The 17,793-nt window shown below is 36.5% G+C and overlaps 1 protein-coding gene and 1 pseudogene across 1 annotated transcript; both read left to right on the top strand.

Annotated features, from left to right (window-relative positions):
• The first annotated feature begins 23 nt into the window (after positions 1-23).
• LOC121413718 (cytochrome P450 2U1-like) lies at positions 24-10,351 on the top strand. The gene is made up of 6 exons (XM_041606643.1): positions 24-1,086; positions 3,151-3,459; positions 3,736-4,035; positions 7,078-7,263; positions 8,560-8,766; positions 9,954-10,351. The coding sequence occupies exons 1-6, from the start codon at positions 735-737 to the stop codon at positions 10,130-10,132; spliced, it is 1,533 nt and encodes a 510-aa protein (XP_041462577.1). The 5' UTR covers positions 24-734; the 3' UTR covers positions 10,133-10,351.
• A 3,801-nt stretch (positions 10,352-14,152) lies between these two features.
• LOC121412625 lies at positions 14,153-17,388 on the top strand (annotated as a pseudogene).
• The last annotated feature ends 405 nt before the right edge of the window (positions 17,389-17,793 follow it).

Raw genomic sequence — 17,793 nt, forward strand, 5'->3', positions numbered from 1 at the left:
AATTTGTAAGATATAGGGGCGTGATCGCACCCGGTACTCTAACAACTGTAGTGCCGCCCGTAACACAGAGTATACATGGCCTTTATCACGAAGATGTAGTTTGTTAGTTGAAGTATGCAAATAGCCAAATATAATCAGGAAGTATTGGGCGATGGGATCTTTACATTCTAAAACAAACACCGAGCCTTCTCCTCGATTAAGTTATGTAACCTACCCGGGAATCTGGGTATTAAAAACCTGCTATCATTTCAGCAAACGTATTGTTCAGGTTGACATTCAGGACCTTCGGAGCTCAGAACCGAGACGTAGGACGACGCCATAACCGTTTTCCATACCGCAGTGAGGAAAAGTGTAGGCCATTATTCATAGCACCTCACCCATTACATGGAGTTTTATGCCAAAGCTTACAAAGAGTCACCAAGATGATATGTGCCTATAACTCAGTGAGATAGTTTTACACAAAACAGGAGAAGCCTTTTATTTCGCTGTCAAGCAATCACCAATTCCCGCCGGCCGTGCACATTTTCAAGTCGCCCTTCCTCAAAGACACTCTTAGAAGCTTTTACAGCAAGCTAGGCTGCTCATGAAAATTCGCCCGAATCCCAACTCTTCGAGCAAGATACGGAGTAATTCGCAGAGGTAGAGGGTTGTTTGTATATTAAAATATATATATATCCCCAATTTCATAAATATTCTCTTTGAAGAAAAGTAGACCAGTTACAATCAGAGAAATAATGGCATTGCTCACTGACTCATACGGAGTCGTCTTGGCCACCATAAGCCTTGTTCTGACGTTGGTATGGTACTTTAAGAGCTCAAGCTTTCGGAGATTTCGTCATCTACCACCAGGCCCCCTCGGGTATCCCATTGTCGGCATGTTACCCTACCTCGACGAGAAATATCCTTCTGTTGGTATCACAAAACTGTCCAAGAGATATGGGCCGATCTTCGGGGGTTTTCTGGGCAGCTACCGAGCGGTGTTCCTGAACGATTACGAGACGATAAAAGAAGCCTTCTCAAGAACTGACGATATCTTCAGTGATCGGCCGAGGATTTCGGCATTCGAACTTTACAGCGATGGACAGGGTAAGAGGCAATTCTTTTTAGTTGTCAGATTTTTTGCCCCCTCCCTGCTTGACGAGGTTTTACAGGTATGCCACTCGTAAGAAGATATACAAAAAAATTGTGAAGAAATTTTCGGCTCCTATGTGTTTAAGAACGCATGCTCGATCTGTATAATGAAAATCATAAGTCAGAAAAACTTTTAGTTGATTATTTGATTTCAAATACCATAATTTTGTTATTTTATATCCGATCTTTCTATCAAATATATCCGTAACTGATTGCTGTGCTTTTTTGTTTCATGTTAGAAAGAAAAGTCATGTTCGACACGGTCCGTATAAATATTTTCCTCATGAATATTATCATTATATTCATGATTGGTTCAATCAAATAGGGTTTAAGATGTGATGTCATATACTTGCGAAGTTTAAGGCATTACATTTTTTTACGACCGATCCGTCGGTTTTTAATTGAATTTAGCAATATTGTCATTCGCATTATATCTTGTAAATTTGTTAGTGCCGAAAAAATATTTAATCTCTCACTTTAAAATCCTGCATGATGTCGTGCATGCTTAAAGTTATCGATGAAGAATGCCGGGAGTAGGAGCAGCACCAGGATTTCTTTTCATGAGGGGTGGGGTGTTACGGCACATTTTGGTAAAATACCAACATGTGCAATGTACCAACATTTTCCTTTATTATTTTACGACATATTTTGGTAAATATACCAAAATGTCACGACTGCGTAGGACATTAACGGCACATTTTGGTAACTTCTATGATCATTGTCTTAAAAGTCTGCTCTCACCCAATGCAATTAAACCGCCAATACAAAATATATTGACGACACAAGGAGGTAATCATGGTCTATTATCAGTGTCTATAAAACCACACCAAAAACACACTTGGTTAAAAAATTAATTTTGTCTAATCGGGGGCCCGTTTCATAAAGGGCTACGACTGTTGTTACTTTACAATTATGACAACTACCATGGTAACAGGGCTCAACAGCCAACCAAAGTCAAATTTTTCATGGGAATTGCCATAATTGCAAAGTTACAACAGTTGCAAGTCCTTTATCAAACGGGCCCTAAGCTGTATGGTCTAATACCCATTTGGTCTAATTGCCAATAGATGTAGGTAATCTCAAACCACTTCGTCTTGTCATCTGTTCGCTCTTTGGAGTGTCTGTTCCATCTCTGTCGAGTTCGTCCAATGTCTCATTGTTCGAAGTTTCCATGAAAGACGCCATGATTGCAAAAAGTTATCATAGCTGTAAATGTATATTGAATGGGCCCCAGTATGCCTTTTTCGGCATGAAAAGCATGTAGTTAAATACGCCGTAACTATATATTTTGTGAACCCATCATATTCCATTATTCTTCTCCCAGTTCATTGATCCTGGGGTGGCGGAGCGAAGTTGAAAGTGGGAGAATGGGGCACAAGGAAAAAAGAACACTTTTTCTATCGAAAAGGGCACCATCTTAAAACAAAGAAAATGACGTATCTACAGTGACGTTAACAAAAAAACCTTATTGAAATCGTGCAGATTGAGAGATGGGGTGGTAGGCAAGTTCCTGGAACGGAAGAAAAAAAAATGAAGGAGAAAAAAAGATAATGAAATGAAAGGAAAGGGTTTAAAAGTGTGCACATATTGTCAGAATTTGTCACTAAATCAAATTGTTCTAAAAATGTCATTTATTGGCACATAGCAACCTGGATGTGCATATAACTGTATCCTTGTATAATTATGCGAAAGTGATAACCGTTTTAAAATCTTTTTATCAGATTTTAATGAATATTCATTGTAATACTTGTCTGAAATTTTTTCTTTTCATTCAAACCATTCTTTTTTTTTTTGGGGGGGGGGGGGGTTGGACTTCCTCTTACGCTCTTCGTACAGAAATGTTTTTTGAAACCGATGGTTGGTAAATCGAAATCACAAAATTTGCGTCACATTATTTTGGGTACCCATGTGTTACGCTGGTTATGATATATCGTTGCACTCCATAACTTAATTTATAACACTTAACTTACAAAGCCACTGCATTTCACACTATATTCATCCCTGAAATTTTCCACACAGGAGTTGCGTGCTGCTACATTGAAAACCACTGGAAAGAACAACGTCGGTTCACACTTCGCGCCCTGCGGAACTACGGCATGGGTCGTCTTCAGGGCTCCCTACGAGACGCCATCGATGTCGAGATTTCAATCCTGATGAAGGAATTCTCCAAGATCAAGAAACCTTTCAATCCATTCATCTACATCATGTCGACTGTCTGTGACGTCACCTGTAAGATGGTTTTCGGTCGGCGATTCGAGTACGACGATGAAAAGTTTACCGATTTCCTTCACAAGCTTGACAGGATATTTGAAATGACTGGCGTAGCAGGTGCGTATATTGGTTAGGGGCATATGAAAAACTGTAATAGCAAGGATTAGTGACCATGCATTGGTGGTGCAGCGAAAGAGGTAGTGTGTCCGCCCCGACGAGTTTCAAGTAATAAAATAGACAAAAGAAGCATGGGTGGGGGAGAGACCAAATATGAGATAACGTGTTATATTGCTTGGTTGGTGCCCTAAATCGCTTTTTTCATGAAATCTATCTATATATTAAAAAAATAGTTTTAGATTCCTTTTCAGAATTTGATTTCTCTTCATTTTTCAGGAGTGACAAATTACCTTAGCTGGATGAAGTACGTCCCTTTCAGCGGGTACCATGAACTGGGGAACGCCGTCAAACAACTGGAGAATGGTCTCTTTACCAGGGAATGCGAAGAACATCAAAGAGCCTTCGATCCAAGCAGGGATCCCCGTGATCTTATCGATGCCTTCCTCCTTGAGATGCACAAGAAAGAAGAGGAGAGGGCGAATAATAACGGAGAGCTTCTGGCTCCGACGGGTTTCAGTCGGGAACAGTTACTGCATTTCATAGGGGATATTTTTGCAGCGGGGACAGATACGACAGGTACGCCTTGGGTCCTCTAGCTCCATGACACTTTAAGCGGGGGTGCTGGGGGTGTTGCGTGTATTATTCACCCCAAGCACCCCTGCTTCCCTGGAGATGTGTTAAGTATACTCAATAGGATATATCTAATTAAAATCAGCTTCATTCTAATTGTATCGAAACCCCTTTTTTCTAGTTGAATTTCTCGTGACCAAATTTCGTTTGGTAGTGAAAGCTTTTTTTCGATCTTATACCATTCTCCATTATCCGTTGATACACAGTAAAAACTCTGTTTCAGATTTTATACAACGCTGTTTACTATATGAACCTTACAGTATTTGTTTAACCGTTGAAACAATCATGTTTAATTTATTGAAGATTAGAAATTGAAAATTATACTTTATTGCTTAAAATTTAAACACTTGTTTAAACTGTTTAAACAATTACTGTAAGGTTCATATAGTAAACAGTGTTGTATAAATTTTTTACTGTGTAATTATTCGTCATCTGGTATGTGACCTCGTTTTATTTACATTTTAAGGGCAGGGGGGTCAGCATCAGTGGCGGTGTCACGCATTTTATGTGCACGTGAATATTTTTTAGAACATACTTCTCCTTTCTATTGATCATTGGTTTAATTATTATGTATGGGTTACAGGGGCGTTGATAGCGGGGGGATGCATCCCCCCAGAATTTTAGGTGGGGGGGATGGTGTGTACAATCATCCCCCCCCCCAGGTTTCTGTGGGGGAAGAAGCAAAACTATACAGTAATAAAGCAATGAATGCTAGTTAAAATCAATCAATAATAATAGCAGTAATAATCATAACGTACAGCAATGACAAACATGATCAAAATTGGACTTTTATTCAGAGTCAATCATCTTATATGCATTTACAACTTGCAAGTTTTAAGTAATAACAACTGTCTTGCGTCGTCATATACATTTAAGGATCGTTATTCAGAGTTTCACCAAGTACATTTCCTTATAATAATTATGTATTTGCAAAGGAGATAAGTTCAAAATATTTCATTACAGATTTAAGAAAGTGTCGCTTAATCACTCCCTTTCAGAGCAATTGCTTTCATAACACATTAGCACTGTTCAAACGAATTAATAAGAAATTACCTATACACATACACTGACCCTTTTCCCTGCTGGCCATGTCCTCAACCCCTACTTTGCAAAGGAAAGGTGAAAATTTCCAGTCTCTAAGGAGCGAATTAGTAAATGAATGATTTTGGAATGAAATAATCCTTTACTGTTAAGGACTGTTTTGCATAACTATATTGGGTGAAAATAAACGTCTTCCAGTTTCAAGACGAAGTAAGTCGAGGCGCAATGTATTTTGGAATTACTTATACCAGTGATTTCTGTACGTGCGCAGTCTTCTAGGTTTGAAGGTTATAAACTGTTACATTTCCTTACCTATGTTTTTATCATAATCATCATAACAAGGTACATAATAAGAAATGAATCGAAATTATAACAAGTTACTATCTATACAGTTTACTTCCGACAACCCGGTGAGGTTTATTTCATTTCCATACTTAATTCAATCAAGCCTTTGTAATCATGGTAATTTTAAACAGAGTGTGCTTATCATTTTAGTGTCCGCATATCTGCACGTGGATAAGAAATATAATGTTGAGCTTTTTTTTATTTTACCCCTATTACTATAATTGTAATTGATATTTTTTTTAGTTATTTGGCTGTTTATTTGTTTATTCCTTTAGTTGTTGATTCATTCGTTTGATCATTAACAATATCGCTACTTTTAAAAGAGTATACTACTATACTAGTAAAATAAGAAATACTAGTTATTCCAGATCATGTTTAGCAGGACTGTCATGACCAAGATGATAACTAGACATCCGACAAATGACATTTCTCTTATGATCATCTTTACTCATTGTCATTAATCAAACAAAAGATTACTGCCATGAAAAATGTGCAAGGAAGTTTGTTTATTACTGGATGCCCTGTTTATTGCTGAAAGCAAAGTGATTAAAAGACACACGAGATAATCCATGAGGCAGATCGTGTTATTTTGTTATCTTTAACTCGTCTGCTTTGGCCCATGATATTTTGTTTTTATCGAGTACGTTATCTCCTTCATTCTTTATATTTATATATTAATTATATACATATATATATGTTTATACAAATATATATATAATATATATATATATAAAGTATGACCCAGCTAGGGATCATCCCCCCAGGTCTAAGGACCTGTCTACGCCACTGATGGGATATCTTACAGGTCAATTCCGTCCGACTGAGCTATTACAGCAATGATTTTATAAGTATGATAAGAAAAAAAATAAAAAGCACAATTTTGAAAAATCCCAGACGTAGGGTTTTAAATAAGAAAGTTTGTTTAATTGACAATCTTTTGTATGATATCTTATAAGGCTATTATCAAACATCATTAGATTAATTGTAGAATTGTATTGTTCTATTCTATCGCCCTTGTATTCGGAAACCCTATCCACCAAAGACCATGTAGGTGTAATTCTGTGCTAAAATTAGGCCTATGTGAAGCTGAAATTTTCAAGTTCATATTATGATTGATAAAAGCGTCTAATGGGATACATTAATCCTCTACTATTGGTGGAGGGGTCACGATTGGTTATCCATACTTAAATCAAAACTTTAGGTTAGGGTTTGAATCAAAACTGAGTTCTTCAGAAGTCTTAATTGTAATTAAATCAAGAGCTTCCTTGGTATCTAAGAAAAAAATGAAGCAAAAAAAATTTAAAAAGTATTACTCTTGATTTTTAATGATAGGTATGAAATACAAATGTGCGTATCACATTGTCGTGCAAGCACTTTAAGTGAAATAATTGTAATATAATATTTCCCATTAAAATAATATAAAATAATACCCGATTTACGTGAAAAATATCGTCGTTTAGCCCGATTTGTTTCTGTCTCAACAAATCAACTTGTCTTTTAACTTAAATTTATTCTAATATATTATGATAATATTGTGAATAATACATGTTACAATCCTACGTACTAACACCAATCTTTTGTTTGTTTGTTTATGCAACGCAGCTTCGTCTTTAAAATGGACTTTCCTTCATCTGATCAAATATGAAGATGAACAGCGTAAGATGCAAGAAGAAATTGATCGTGTTGTAGGACGGGACAGGTTACCAACCCTAGAAGATAGACCAAATCTACCGTACACCCAGGCATTCTTAACAGAAAGTTTGCGAACCGGATGCCCTGGACCACTAGGTAACGTTGGTTTCACATAATTTTATTTGCAATACTAGGCCCTAGTAGTAGAATTAGTAGTAGCAGTATAGTAGTAATGGTGGTGGTAATAGTATAAGCATGTATAGTTGTATAGTAGTAGTAGAAGTAGTAGTAGTATAGTAGTAGTAGTAGTAGTAGTAGTAGTAGTAATAGTATTAGTAGTAGCATTATAGTAGTAATAGTATTATTATTATTATTATTATTAGTAGTAGTAGTAGTAGTAGTAGTAGTAGAAGTACGTGATAGTAGTAGAAGTACGTAGTAGTAGTAGTAGAAGTAGTAGTACTAGTAGTCGTCGTCGTCGTAGTAGTAGTAGTATAGTGAAAGTATGGTAGACATAGTAGTGGTAGAAAGAGTAGTAGTAGTATAATAGTAGTAGTTGGAGTAGAATCATCATCGTAATCATACTTATAATAATAATAATGATAATGAATGATAATCAATTATTTTTTGTCTTTCCGAAATAATGTGTAAAATATGTAGGTATAAATATTGTCCTTATATTGTCTGATCGCAAAATAAATATCAACGACTTGTTTCTTAATACATTGTTTAGGGCATATTCTCGCGGCAATTGCAAAAAATATTCAAACATCGAAATAAACACGACAATCCAAGATTTTATCTGGAAAAATATACATGTATAGCCCAATTATTTTAGAATATTAAATAAACCTATCGCGGTCAGAATATATTTGTTTAAAAAATCATTTCAAATACTCATTTCAATCAGGAATATTCATGTGTGAATATCTGGTTTTGATATCGATCGGTTAATCTTTTTTAGAATCAGAGATCAAAGAGTTTTGCTCTGCGATTTTGATATTATAGACAGGAGAACCTGTATACCGTTAAATTTATATTAATTAAGATCACCCCTCATAGTGTCGGTTATTGGTTTATTAAATCAACATAGCATAAGCGTAACGGATAAAGCCGAAGGCTAAGTATAGAAAAAAAAACAGATACCTTCATTTATTTATTCACTGTAGTACAGTGAATAAATAAATTAAGGTATTTTGCTTGTATTTGTGTAGTACACTTATACATAGAAAATATCAACAATAGCCTTAAAATAACTTTAGGAAATAATAGACTTAATTTCAGTAATATAATTTGCGTTCTATCTATCTATCTAAAACTGTTATCATATGTTAAATGGAAGAGATCAATATTTTCTGCGAATTTCATTTTTGAGATGAAATGAATTGGTGATAGCACCTATCCCTGGGGGACGCATTATGACATTCTTAACTTTCTCTCGCCTTCTGATAGGTGTGCCGCATGGGTCTAAGGAAGATGCGAAATTTCATGGCTTCGACATCCCTAAAGGGACCGTGGTCATCGCGAACCTTTACGCTGTGCTCCATGATCCAAATGTGTTCCCAGAACCACAGAAATTCAACCCATCCCGTTACCTAGACGACCAAGGCCAGCTGAAGACGTCGCTAGTGGAACGGGCACGTTCTCAGTTTGGAATAGGTGAAGTACTTGTCTTTTATGTAGTAGATCGAAGTTATTCCCATGTATGCTACTCATTTGTTTTTATTTATATGCTTGATTTTTTATTAAGTTCCAATCGAGTTTCACCCCCCCCCCCCCCGAGATACACTTATTATTCGACTACTATATCTTTTTATATATTGACATGTGATTTATATATCTTTCATATATATTTCATACTTCATACCGGTCAGCATCTATGTAATTAATATAGTATTATGAATAGAATACATCAAGAATGTATATTTGCTATAATGATGGATATGATGACAACAGCAACAATAATAGTACTAGTAGTAGTAGTAGTAGTAATAGTTGTAGTGGTAGTGATAATGAAATAATAATAATTCAAAAAATAATAAAATAGTAATGATTAAAATAATATTTAAAAATAATGATAAGGAACGTCATTGTTGCTTTCGTTATTTCTCTAATCAGCATCATTAACATAATTATCATCGATCGTCATCATCGTTATCATACTTGCTTAAAGCAGCATATTACCGTGGATCTGAAAGACCATTTCTCGTTTCTTCCCCAATTTAGTGCCCCACCAGAGTTTCATGCAATATACCGACTTTGTTTATTGCCATTAAAAAATGCGCCCCCGGAAAAGGGGAAACCGAGATTCCCACATCTTTTTTTCATCAAATGCAAATCAAGTATAATATTCAATTTACATCATCATACAAATCAATTATTCCTCTACATTTTGATACATACTATATGTGACGAACACTTCACGCATTAATGAGCAAGACGAGTGTGAAATTAAATGTCAAAATCAGGTAGCGCAGAAAAATTGGACAAGATTACTGATACGACAACATTGCTTGTTCGATGATTGACTCATTATCATTTTTTTATTCTTTGTTAAGTTTTTGTCACTAATCCTTGAAATGAGAGTCGATTCAGATTCTTACATGGGTTTCTGCACAAATTGTTTTTGATAGGCCTCAATATTTATTGTTTGTCTCCTGCCATGCGTGATTCATTTGCTAAGCTGTTGGTCTCAAATTAAAGATGAGATTCCACTCTTGCCATCAGTATCAAATTCATAGGAAACACATGTTTGATAATTGTGAAATTTATCTCTGAAAACGGGTTTCCTATTTGTGGGACGCACTGTATATTGATAAGTTTATACCTTCTCATGTGTCTCCCAGGGCGTAGACATTGCGTTGGATCGGACATGGCCATGATGGAACGGTTTATCTTGGTGTCCAACCTTACTCATCGCTTCAACGCCAGGGCGCCACAAGGACCAGACTCGGTCAGCCTTGAGCCAAGGAGCGGACTGACTTACATCCCTATGCCATTTGATATGGAACTTACGCAGCGATAGTCTCAACTCTAGATAAACAGTGACTCCGACTCTTTCGCTTAATTCGACGGGTTCGCGAACAAATTGTCATCTACTGCTTTTCTCCCCACTGCCAAAAGGTGTCGGTATTTGTCATCGATGTGCCCTAATGAATTTTACACGCCATTCCGTGATCACGGCAAGCTAGGGTCAAGAAGGCAGCTTGTTGAATGGGAGGGATGAGAAAATAACAGAATTCGCCAACCACAATGGACTGTTACTATCAAAATTTATGTACAAATAGACCGATGCAGAGTGACACGCAACATACATTTCTCCCTTAGTTCACGTTGATGGTTATTTTCTTAACGTTTTATATTTCTTCCTGATTAACATTATCTTAGAAGTCTTGATTTGGAGAAAGAAAAGGTGAAAACGGAAAATAACATGATAAAGATTAATGAGGTTGTCGTCGTGTTTTCTTGTTATTTTTGAAAATATTTTTAGAGAGGGATTTCAAAAGTTTATCACTATGATCAATGTGTCATGTTAGTTTCTGACGTAGGAATATTAATCATGCTATATAAAACCGTTCTTCACAATTGTAGCAATCCAGACTGCATACATTGATGCCAATTAATCAATCGCCAGACTGTATCTTTCATTATATTCATCTTTGGTCATAACGGTATAAATACTCTGTAGATGTACATGGTTGTATCTGATCTAATTATACTTGCTTTTCATATCGTATTTCTATATCTATTAATGTGTATTGTCTAACTGATTATTTTTCTCATTTTGTTAAAAGAAATCAATCAACTTCATTTGAGGAGGCGCGATAGCTCTGTCGGTAGAGCGGGGGTTTCGGATTCCGGTGACCCGGCTTCGATTCGCAAATGATGTGCTTTTGCCATTTGGTGTAGACATCATCCTCATTATCAGGTCCCTCTGAGAGGACCTTAAGCTGTTTGCCCCCTGGTTGGTTGCTCACAGGCATTCGTGCTTTCTTAGCAGTCAGGTAAAAAAAACCTCGGTATAAAACCTTGGTATCAAAAACCTCGGTATAAATCATCAATTGTGCATTATTTTAAATTGATGAAATGTTCTTGTAAACCTGTTTTTAGTTGAACCCACCTCGTGATTCTGTTAAAATACATTATAATGTAATATGATGCCTCCCCAAAAAAGCTACCAGAAATATGAAATTCATGCCACAATACCTCATTAAAAACAGAATGATTACACTTTGTCTCCAAGCACTAATCCTCGTAATCGTGCTGTTTCTTCTCTTCTTGGGGAAATAATGTGGCATGAATATAATTGCGGGCGGATTTTTTAATATTTCATGAGGCATATATTACAAGACTGTAACACTTCTCAAAATGTTGCAATCTGGATGAGAACCCGGGATCAATACGACATGCTGAAGTAGTATATTAATGATGATTTTTTTATATGAATGTGATATAATAACAACCGTAAAACCCAGGATAGCCACTTAAGCTATCCATCAGTAGGCCTATACATCCTGCCTAACATAGCACTTTCAACAAAAGAATGACGAGGTGAGTTGAAACTAAAACGTTTAGTTTAGTATATTAATATTAATACTTTTGATTAATTTGATATGCAAAATTAATGATAAAGTTGATTGAGTTTTTTTAACAAAACATAAAATAATAATAATCACAGTTATTTCAGTATTGGAGACCGGGGACAATATTGTAACACGAGTGGCCATGGCTCCCATTCCAAGCAGAAAATTAAGTACAAGGACAAGCTGTGAACAGAGCACGCACATTTCCCCGCTCATGCTGTTTAAAGGGGAAGTTCACCCTGACTAAAAGTTTATTGTAAAAATAGCAGAAAAAATGATAAAAAATATTGCTGAAGGTTTGATAAAAATTCATCAAATAATTAAAAAGTTATTAGAATTTAAATTATTTGATTTGTGACGTCATATGCGAGCAGCATTCCTACATAGCGAGTGGTAAAAAATCAATGAAATGCCATTTTCTCAGAAAATTGAAAATGGTTTTCACTGTAACTTTTGTATATCAATAGACAAATCATTTCACACCCGATCATGAAAAGAAAACAAAATTAAGTTATCAGGAACCATACAAAATTTGAAATTCATACATTTTATATTATATAACACATGGGGCAGCTGCTCGTTTATGACGTCACAAATCCAAAATTTTGAACTCTAATAACTTTCTTACTCTTTAACGGATTTTCCTCAAACCTTCACCAATATTTTTTACTATTTTTTCTGCTATTTTTACAACAAAGTTTTCTTCAGGGTGAACTTCCCCTTTAAGTGTAAGCAAATGTAAAGGTCTGTGGAGCATTCTACAGCAAATTCATCGTGTTTAGGGAAGGAAAGTCACTTATATACCTGTTTTTTGTGTTCTGGAAAAATATGTATGTCAAATTGAGCTATAGCTAAACATTTTTTTTATGTTTAGAAAATATGTTCTTAGACCTGTATTTGGGCTAATATTTCAACGACATATGCTAAAAAGATAACATATTTCCAAAGAAATTTCCGGGGGCAGATGTAACGGCATGTTACAATTGCCCCTAGCACTTATAAACCCTTGAAAATATAGTTCAGAAAAGAGAATTGCATAATTTTGAACATATCTGTCAATCATGTAATTTGTTTACAAAGAAAAAGTAGCTTTAGAAATAAGATCTACATAACTTTGAACATGTTTGTCAAATTTGTTTGTTACAAAGCCAAATATGGATTTTGTCCAATAAAATTTGCGTATCATTATTTTGTTTCACTGTAATCAGAGCCTTCAGTGTTTTTTTTTACTCAGAACCAAACGCCTAAACAACAAAGAAATGCTGTGGAAATAAAATAATAGATTTAAAAGGAGCGTAGCTCTCAAACATTAAAGATAGAATAGACTCACACTTTTCGTCAGTACCAATCATGACGACCAAAAAAGAGAATTCAAAATCCGTTCTTGAAACAGTCGTACAAAACACCTAAAGCACTTTTTTTCACGACTCTTTTCAGAAACGGATTTTAAGTTACAGCTCTTCTTTACCTTCCATCTTTGAAAGCTACGCTTCTTTTAAAATCTATAATTTAATTTATAAGGCATTTTACTAACAGTATTACCAACTGTGACTATTTTATTTCTTTTATTCCGAAGCATAGACAATATGGAAAAAATTATGTTGCTACAAGGTAATTCCTGTCTTAAAATATAGAAAATTCCACGCACTCTCCTGTGCTCTGATACTTTGATTTAGAAAATCAAAATTGTCCTTCCTGCAAGGTTTTGCAGTTTCTGTAAAATTCCAAGACAAGATTTAGTCGCCGATAAAACATTAAAACTTGATACATTGAAAAGAAAACTGATTATCTTACTCACTTTTATGAAAAGATCTTATTACCAATCCTTTTTAGCAATAGTCATATCAACATGACTAAGGTAATTTATAGATTTAACCTGTTCAATATGAATATCCTGAATTTTTAGGTTTAATGAGTAATCTTCGAAAAAACGGTGTACATTGTCTTGTATTCCGAATGAATGTAGTCTGTGAAGGAATATTTTGTGAACTATGTTAGCCATCGCTTTGGTAATTTCGTCTTAAATATTTACTAACGCTAAGCTTGATTTGGATTCAATATATAAAATGTATAATCTTGTACATATAAATACATAAATATATATATGAGTGTGTGTGTGTGTGTGTGTGGCAGGTGTATATATCCAAGCGGTGATCCTATTGCCCCCCCCCCCACTTGAATAATATGACGTCATGGATTTAGGCCCATGTGATATATGTATACGTATGTTTACTGAATAATCTCGTAACACGCACACAGTCAGTTCCTGGATGTACCACAAGAGGGAGCACACTCGTTTGATGCAAATCATGCTTTATTGTTCATAGTGGGGAATTCCAAAGTTAAATTGATACTGGGAGTGGGAATTTCCAACGCGATTGCCTTTGCTGTAAGTAGGACATATACTTATATTTCAATTCATTATACCATTCGTGGCATTCTTTAAGCTATATATAGTTGAAGAGAATTCCCATATGCTAGATTAAAATATGGCGGCAGAGGCTGTGGAAAAACTCAATCGTGAACTGGACTGTGCTGTTTGCATAAACACCTTAAAGAATCCTAAATCTTTATCTTGTGGACATTCTTTCTGCGAAGAATGCCTGAAACAATGTGATCGAGTTCGCCCGGGTTCGATCAAGTGTCCTATGTGCAGAGAAACAATTACCCTTCCAGTGGACGGTGTGTCAGGTCTGAAGTCAGATCCACTGATAAGCAGGGTCATCGAAGTTCTAGAGGCTAAGAAGAACTCGACCGAAATAGCCTGCGACGCCTGTGGGGACAGCGATTCGATTCTGACAACATATTGTAGAGATTGTCTCAATTTCATCTGCGACTCATGTGCATCTTCTCATTCAAGAATGAAAATATTAATGAAAGATCACCGCCCAGTACCCCTGGAGAAAATCGTCAACGGTTCGGTAAAAATCAATTGGATGGAAGAGGGTCTGTGGAGAAAGGCATACGAGTGCGACGAGCACATAGGTGAGATACGGAGATTCTTCTGCAGGACATGTAAGAAACGGATCTGCAGAGACTGCATTGTTCTTGACCACACCAAGCCTGACCATGACTGCACAACAGTGCAAAAGATGTTTCTGGAAACACAGGAGAAGATGAAAGATCGTCTGGAAAATTGTCAAAGTAAGCAGGAATCTGTGGAGGCCATGCTCGGTGAGGTGGAGAAAAAGGAAGCAGAAATAAACCATCAGATTCATGACCTCAGAGAAAATATTCGGGACTTGAAAGCAAGGGCTGCAATGAATTTGAACAAAACTGAAGAGGAACTCCTGCAGAAGGTTGAAGTATTTGAGGGAAAGCTCAATCTCAAACTGAATGCGTTCAGAGACAATTTGAAAACATCTACAGATATCCTGACAAGGCTACAAATAAAAGCTAATGACATCATTTCAGCAAAGCAGGTGGCCGACCTCTCGAGGGGTCCTTTCTTGCCCGAGGATGTCCTTAAAGAACTCGAAGAGGAGATCGCGTCAGAAGTCACGATGACAATTTCTAGGGATCTCCTGGCTTTAAGAGGTACCCTGGTTCAAGGGCCTAATTTTCCGACGCCAGTGTCGCCGTTTGCTGCGTTGTTACTGCCGCCCTTTTGGCAAGAGAGCCAGATGTTTCCTATTCCTGATAAAGACATTGTGAAAACCTCATGTGACGATAATGCTTTGTACGTTGCCTGTAAGAATGGTATTTATAAGAAACTGTTGTCTTTCGATGCTGAACCATCAACCTGGACGAAGCTAAATCAGGATCAAAGCATCAAACAGGTGGTAGATATGGCTATAGCAGTGCAAAAGAGGAGACTATCTGTCCTTGTTGAGACAACCGCAGGTGATACGAAATTCTTCCGAATAAAACTGGATGCATTTTCCAAATCCAATCAAGTCTTCTTAAGTGCAAGTTCGTCGATATCAGTTTCGTCATGTCAACTCAACAATAACGCCCGGATTGCTGTTGATTTCCAATCCCGTGATGTCATTACTGACAGCAATCCTATGGACGATCAAGTTCATAGCGAACCAGAATATCCTGCTTGTTCGCCATTTGGGACACATACGAATTCTGCTTCATTCAACTTCAATACCCCCAGCGTGCCCACGTCGCAAGTTACCTTCGGCATATCTTCGAGTTCGACGGCATTTGGTCAACCAAGTACTACCAAAAGTTCTTCATCTGTTTCAGGTAGGCATATTACATCGGTCATGCACTTGTAAATTTGTACTTGTAAGTTGTAAATGAGTGTACTCTTTCATAGAGAATTTATTTGTCTAAAATAACAGTTTCATTTGAATCGAAATCCCATTTAGTGAGATGAGCTGTAGGCCTAATAGTCTATCATAATCACGAACAGCATATATTTTGTTTACTACGACATGCCATATAAGGCAAACTAAATAAACAAATGTTTCATTCATAATTCTAAGGTTGGACTGATGTTGATGACAAAACAACAATATTCTAAACTACACCATAAAGTTTGATGGAGTTTCTTCCATAAATTATGTGACTCCTTATAAGGGGAATGAGAGAAGGGCGTACACATTGTTCCGTAGTTTGTGATTAAAAATTAGTGTACCATATTCAAAGCATATTGTGCTCCATTATTCCTCACTATTTTATATTCATATTTTATGATTTAAATGAAAAGTCAAATGTGAATGAAATACCCTTTGCAAATTTTAACCATTTATTAATCAACACCCCCCCCCCCCCGTTCCATTATCATATAGGGTTCAAGTTCTCTCCCACCGATTCAGGAACGAAACGCAAAACGGCTTCACAGGAAATAGAGAGCAAAGCAGGGTATGGATCATCCACGTCAATTACTGTCTATCGGAGTCGCTCTAAGAAACTCCCTTCTCCTGCACCCATGCCGGTCATGCCATCCGGTTTTTCGTTCGGCAGGCCTCCACTTCCTAAGGCCAGGGATACCCCTGCTAAGGCAGATCAACTTGAGTTCGATAATTTCAAGGTTCCTACTGAGAGGGTTAAAAGTCTTGCAGCCGCCAAGTCAGGTCGGTTGGTGTTCCTCCAAGGGGATAAGAAAGCCGTCATCATCACTGATGACAATGGTACAATCCAGCAAGTAATCAAGGAACCGGAAGGATGTACCTGTCCATCTCCTGCACAGAGAGTGACGCCCTCTACGTTCTATCCGCCAGCTTGGGCAGCCGCACCATTACTCTCACCAAGCATTCCCTGAATGATGGTCGTATTCTTGAGTACATCATAGACGAGCTCGATGTATCAGCAGATTTCAAGTCAGAAGACTGGCCAGTAATTGCTAACCATGGAAATGACCTCGTGGTCATCAATATAGGAAAGGTGATTCGTGTCTACTCAGCAAAGGATTGGGATATATTAGATGGCAATGACGGAGATGGCAATGATTGGGATATATTAGATGACAGTGACGGAGATCTCGATCAATAAATCGAGGGTAACTAACCTGGACGAATTGCAAACCCTATGACATTCTAACGTCCGAAATTTCATGGATGTGGAGATTGTTAGTTTTATTATATTATCATTATTATTAGTTTATCTCGTATTCAACGTAGACCTATATGAAGAGCTTGATTCCAAAAGGAGCTTAATCCCCCACTTTTGACCAAAATTGATTTTTTTTTAACTTTGCCGTGGGAATGAAATGCAACATATCGATTTTGATTTTTTTTTTGGGGGGGAGGGGGGAAAGGTTCGTAAAAATTGATTGCAAATTTGGGTTTTGTTCCAAAAGGAGCTAAATCCAAAACATTTTTCTTCCAAAAGGAGCTAAATCCACTATACGGTTATTTAAAATTGTTTATTTTTCCTATTTTACATAAAGTTATGCATTCATATTTTAGGTACAAGTTGTGTGTACAAGTTTATACCATCAGTGCAAATATTGCTGAAATTAACAGAATTTTGCAATTTTTAAGAATATTATTGGATTTACCTACATCAGAAAAAGTGTGAATGTATTCTGCTAGCCATATTTATGCGTTTCGTGTTCAATGTCCAATATCAAACATGTTTAAATAGGCAAAAATTTACATTTTACTAAGGTAAAAGGAGCTAAATCCACGAAAAATAAAATTTCAAAAAT

This window comes from Lytechinus variegatus, chromosome 4 (assembly GCF_018143015.1).
Source record: "Lytechinus variegatus isolate NC3 chromosome 4, Lvar_3.0, whole genome shotgun sequence".
In the NCBI taxonomy this organism is placed as follows: Eukaryota; Metazoa; Echinodermata; class Echinoidea; order Temnopleuroida; family Toxopneustidae; genus Lytechinus; species Lytechinus variegatus.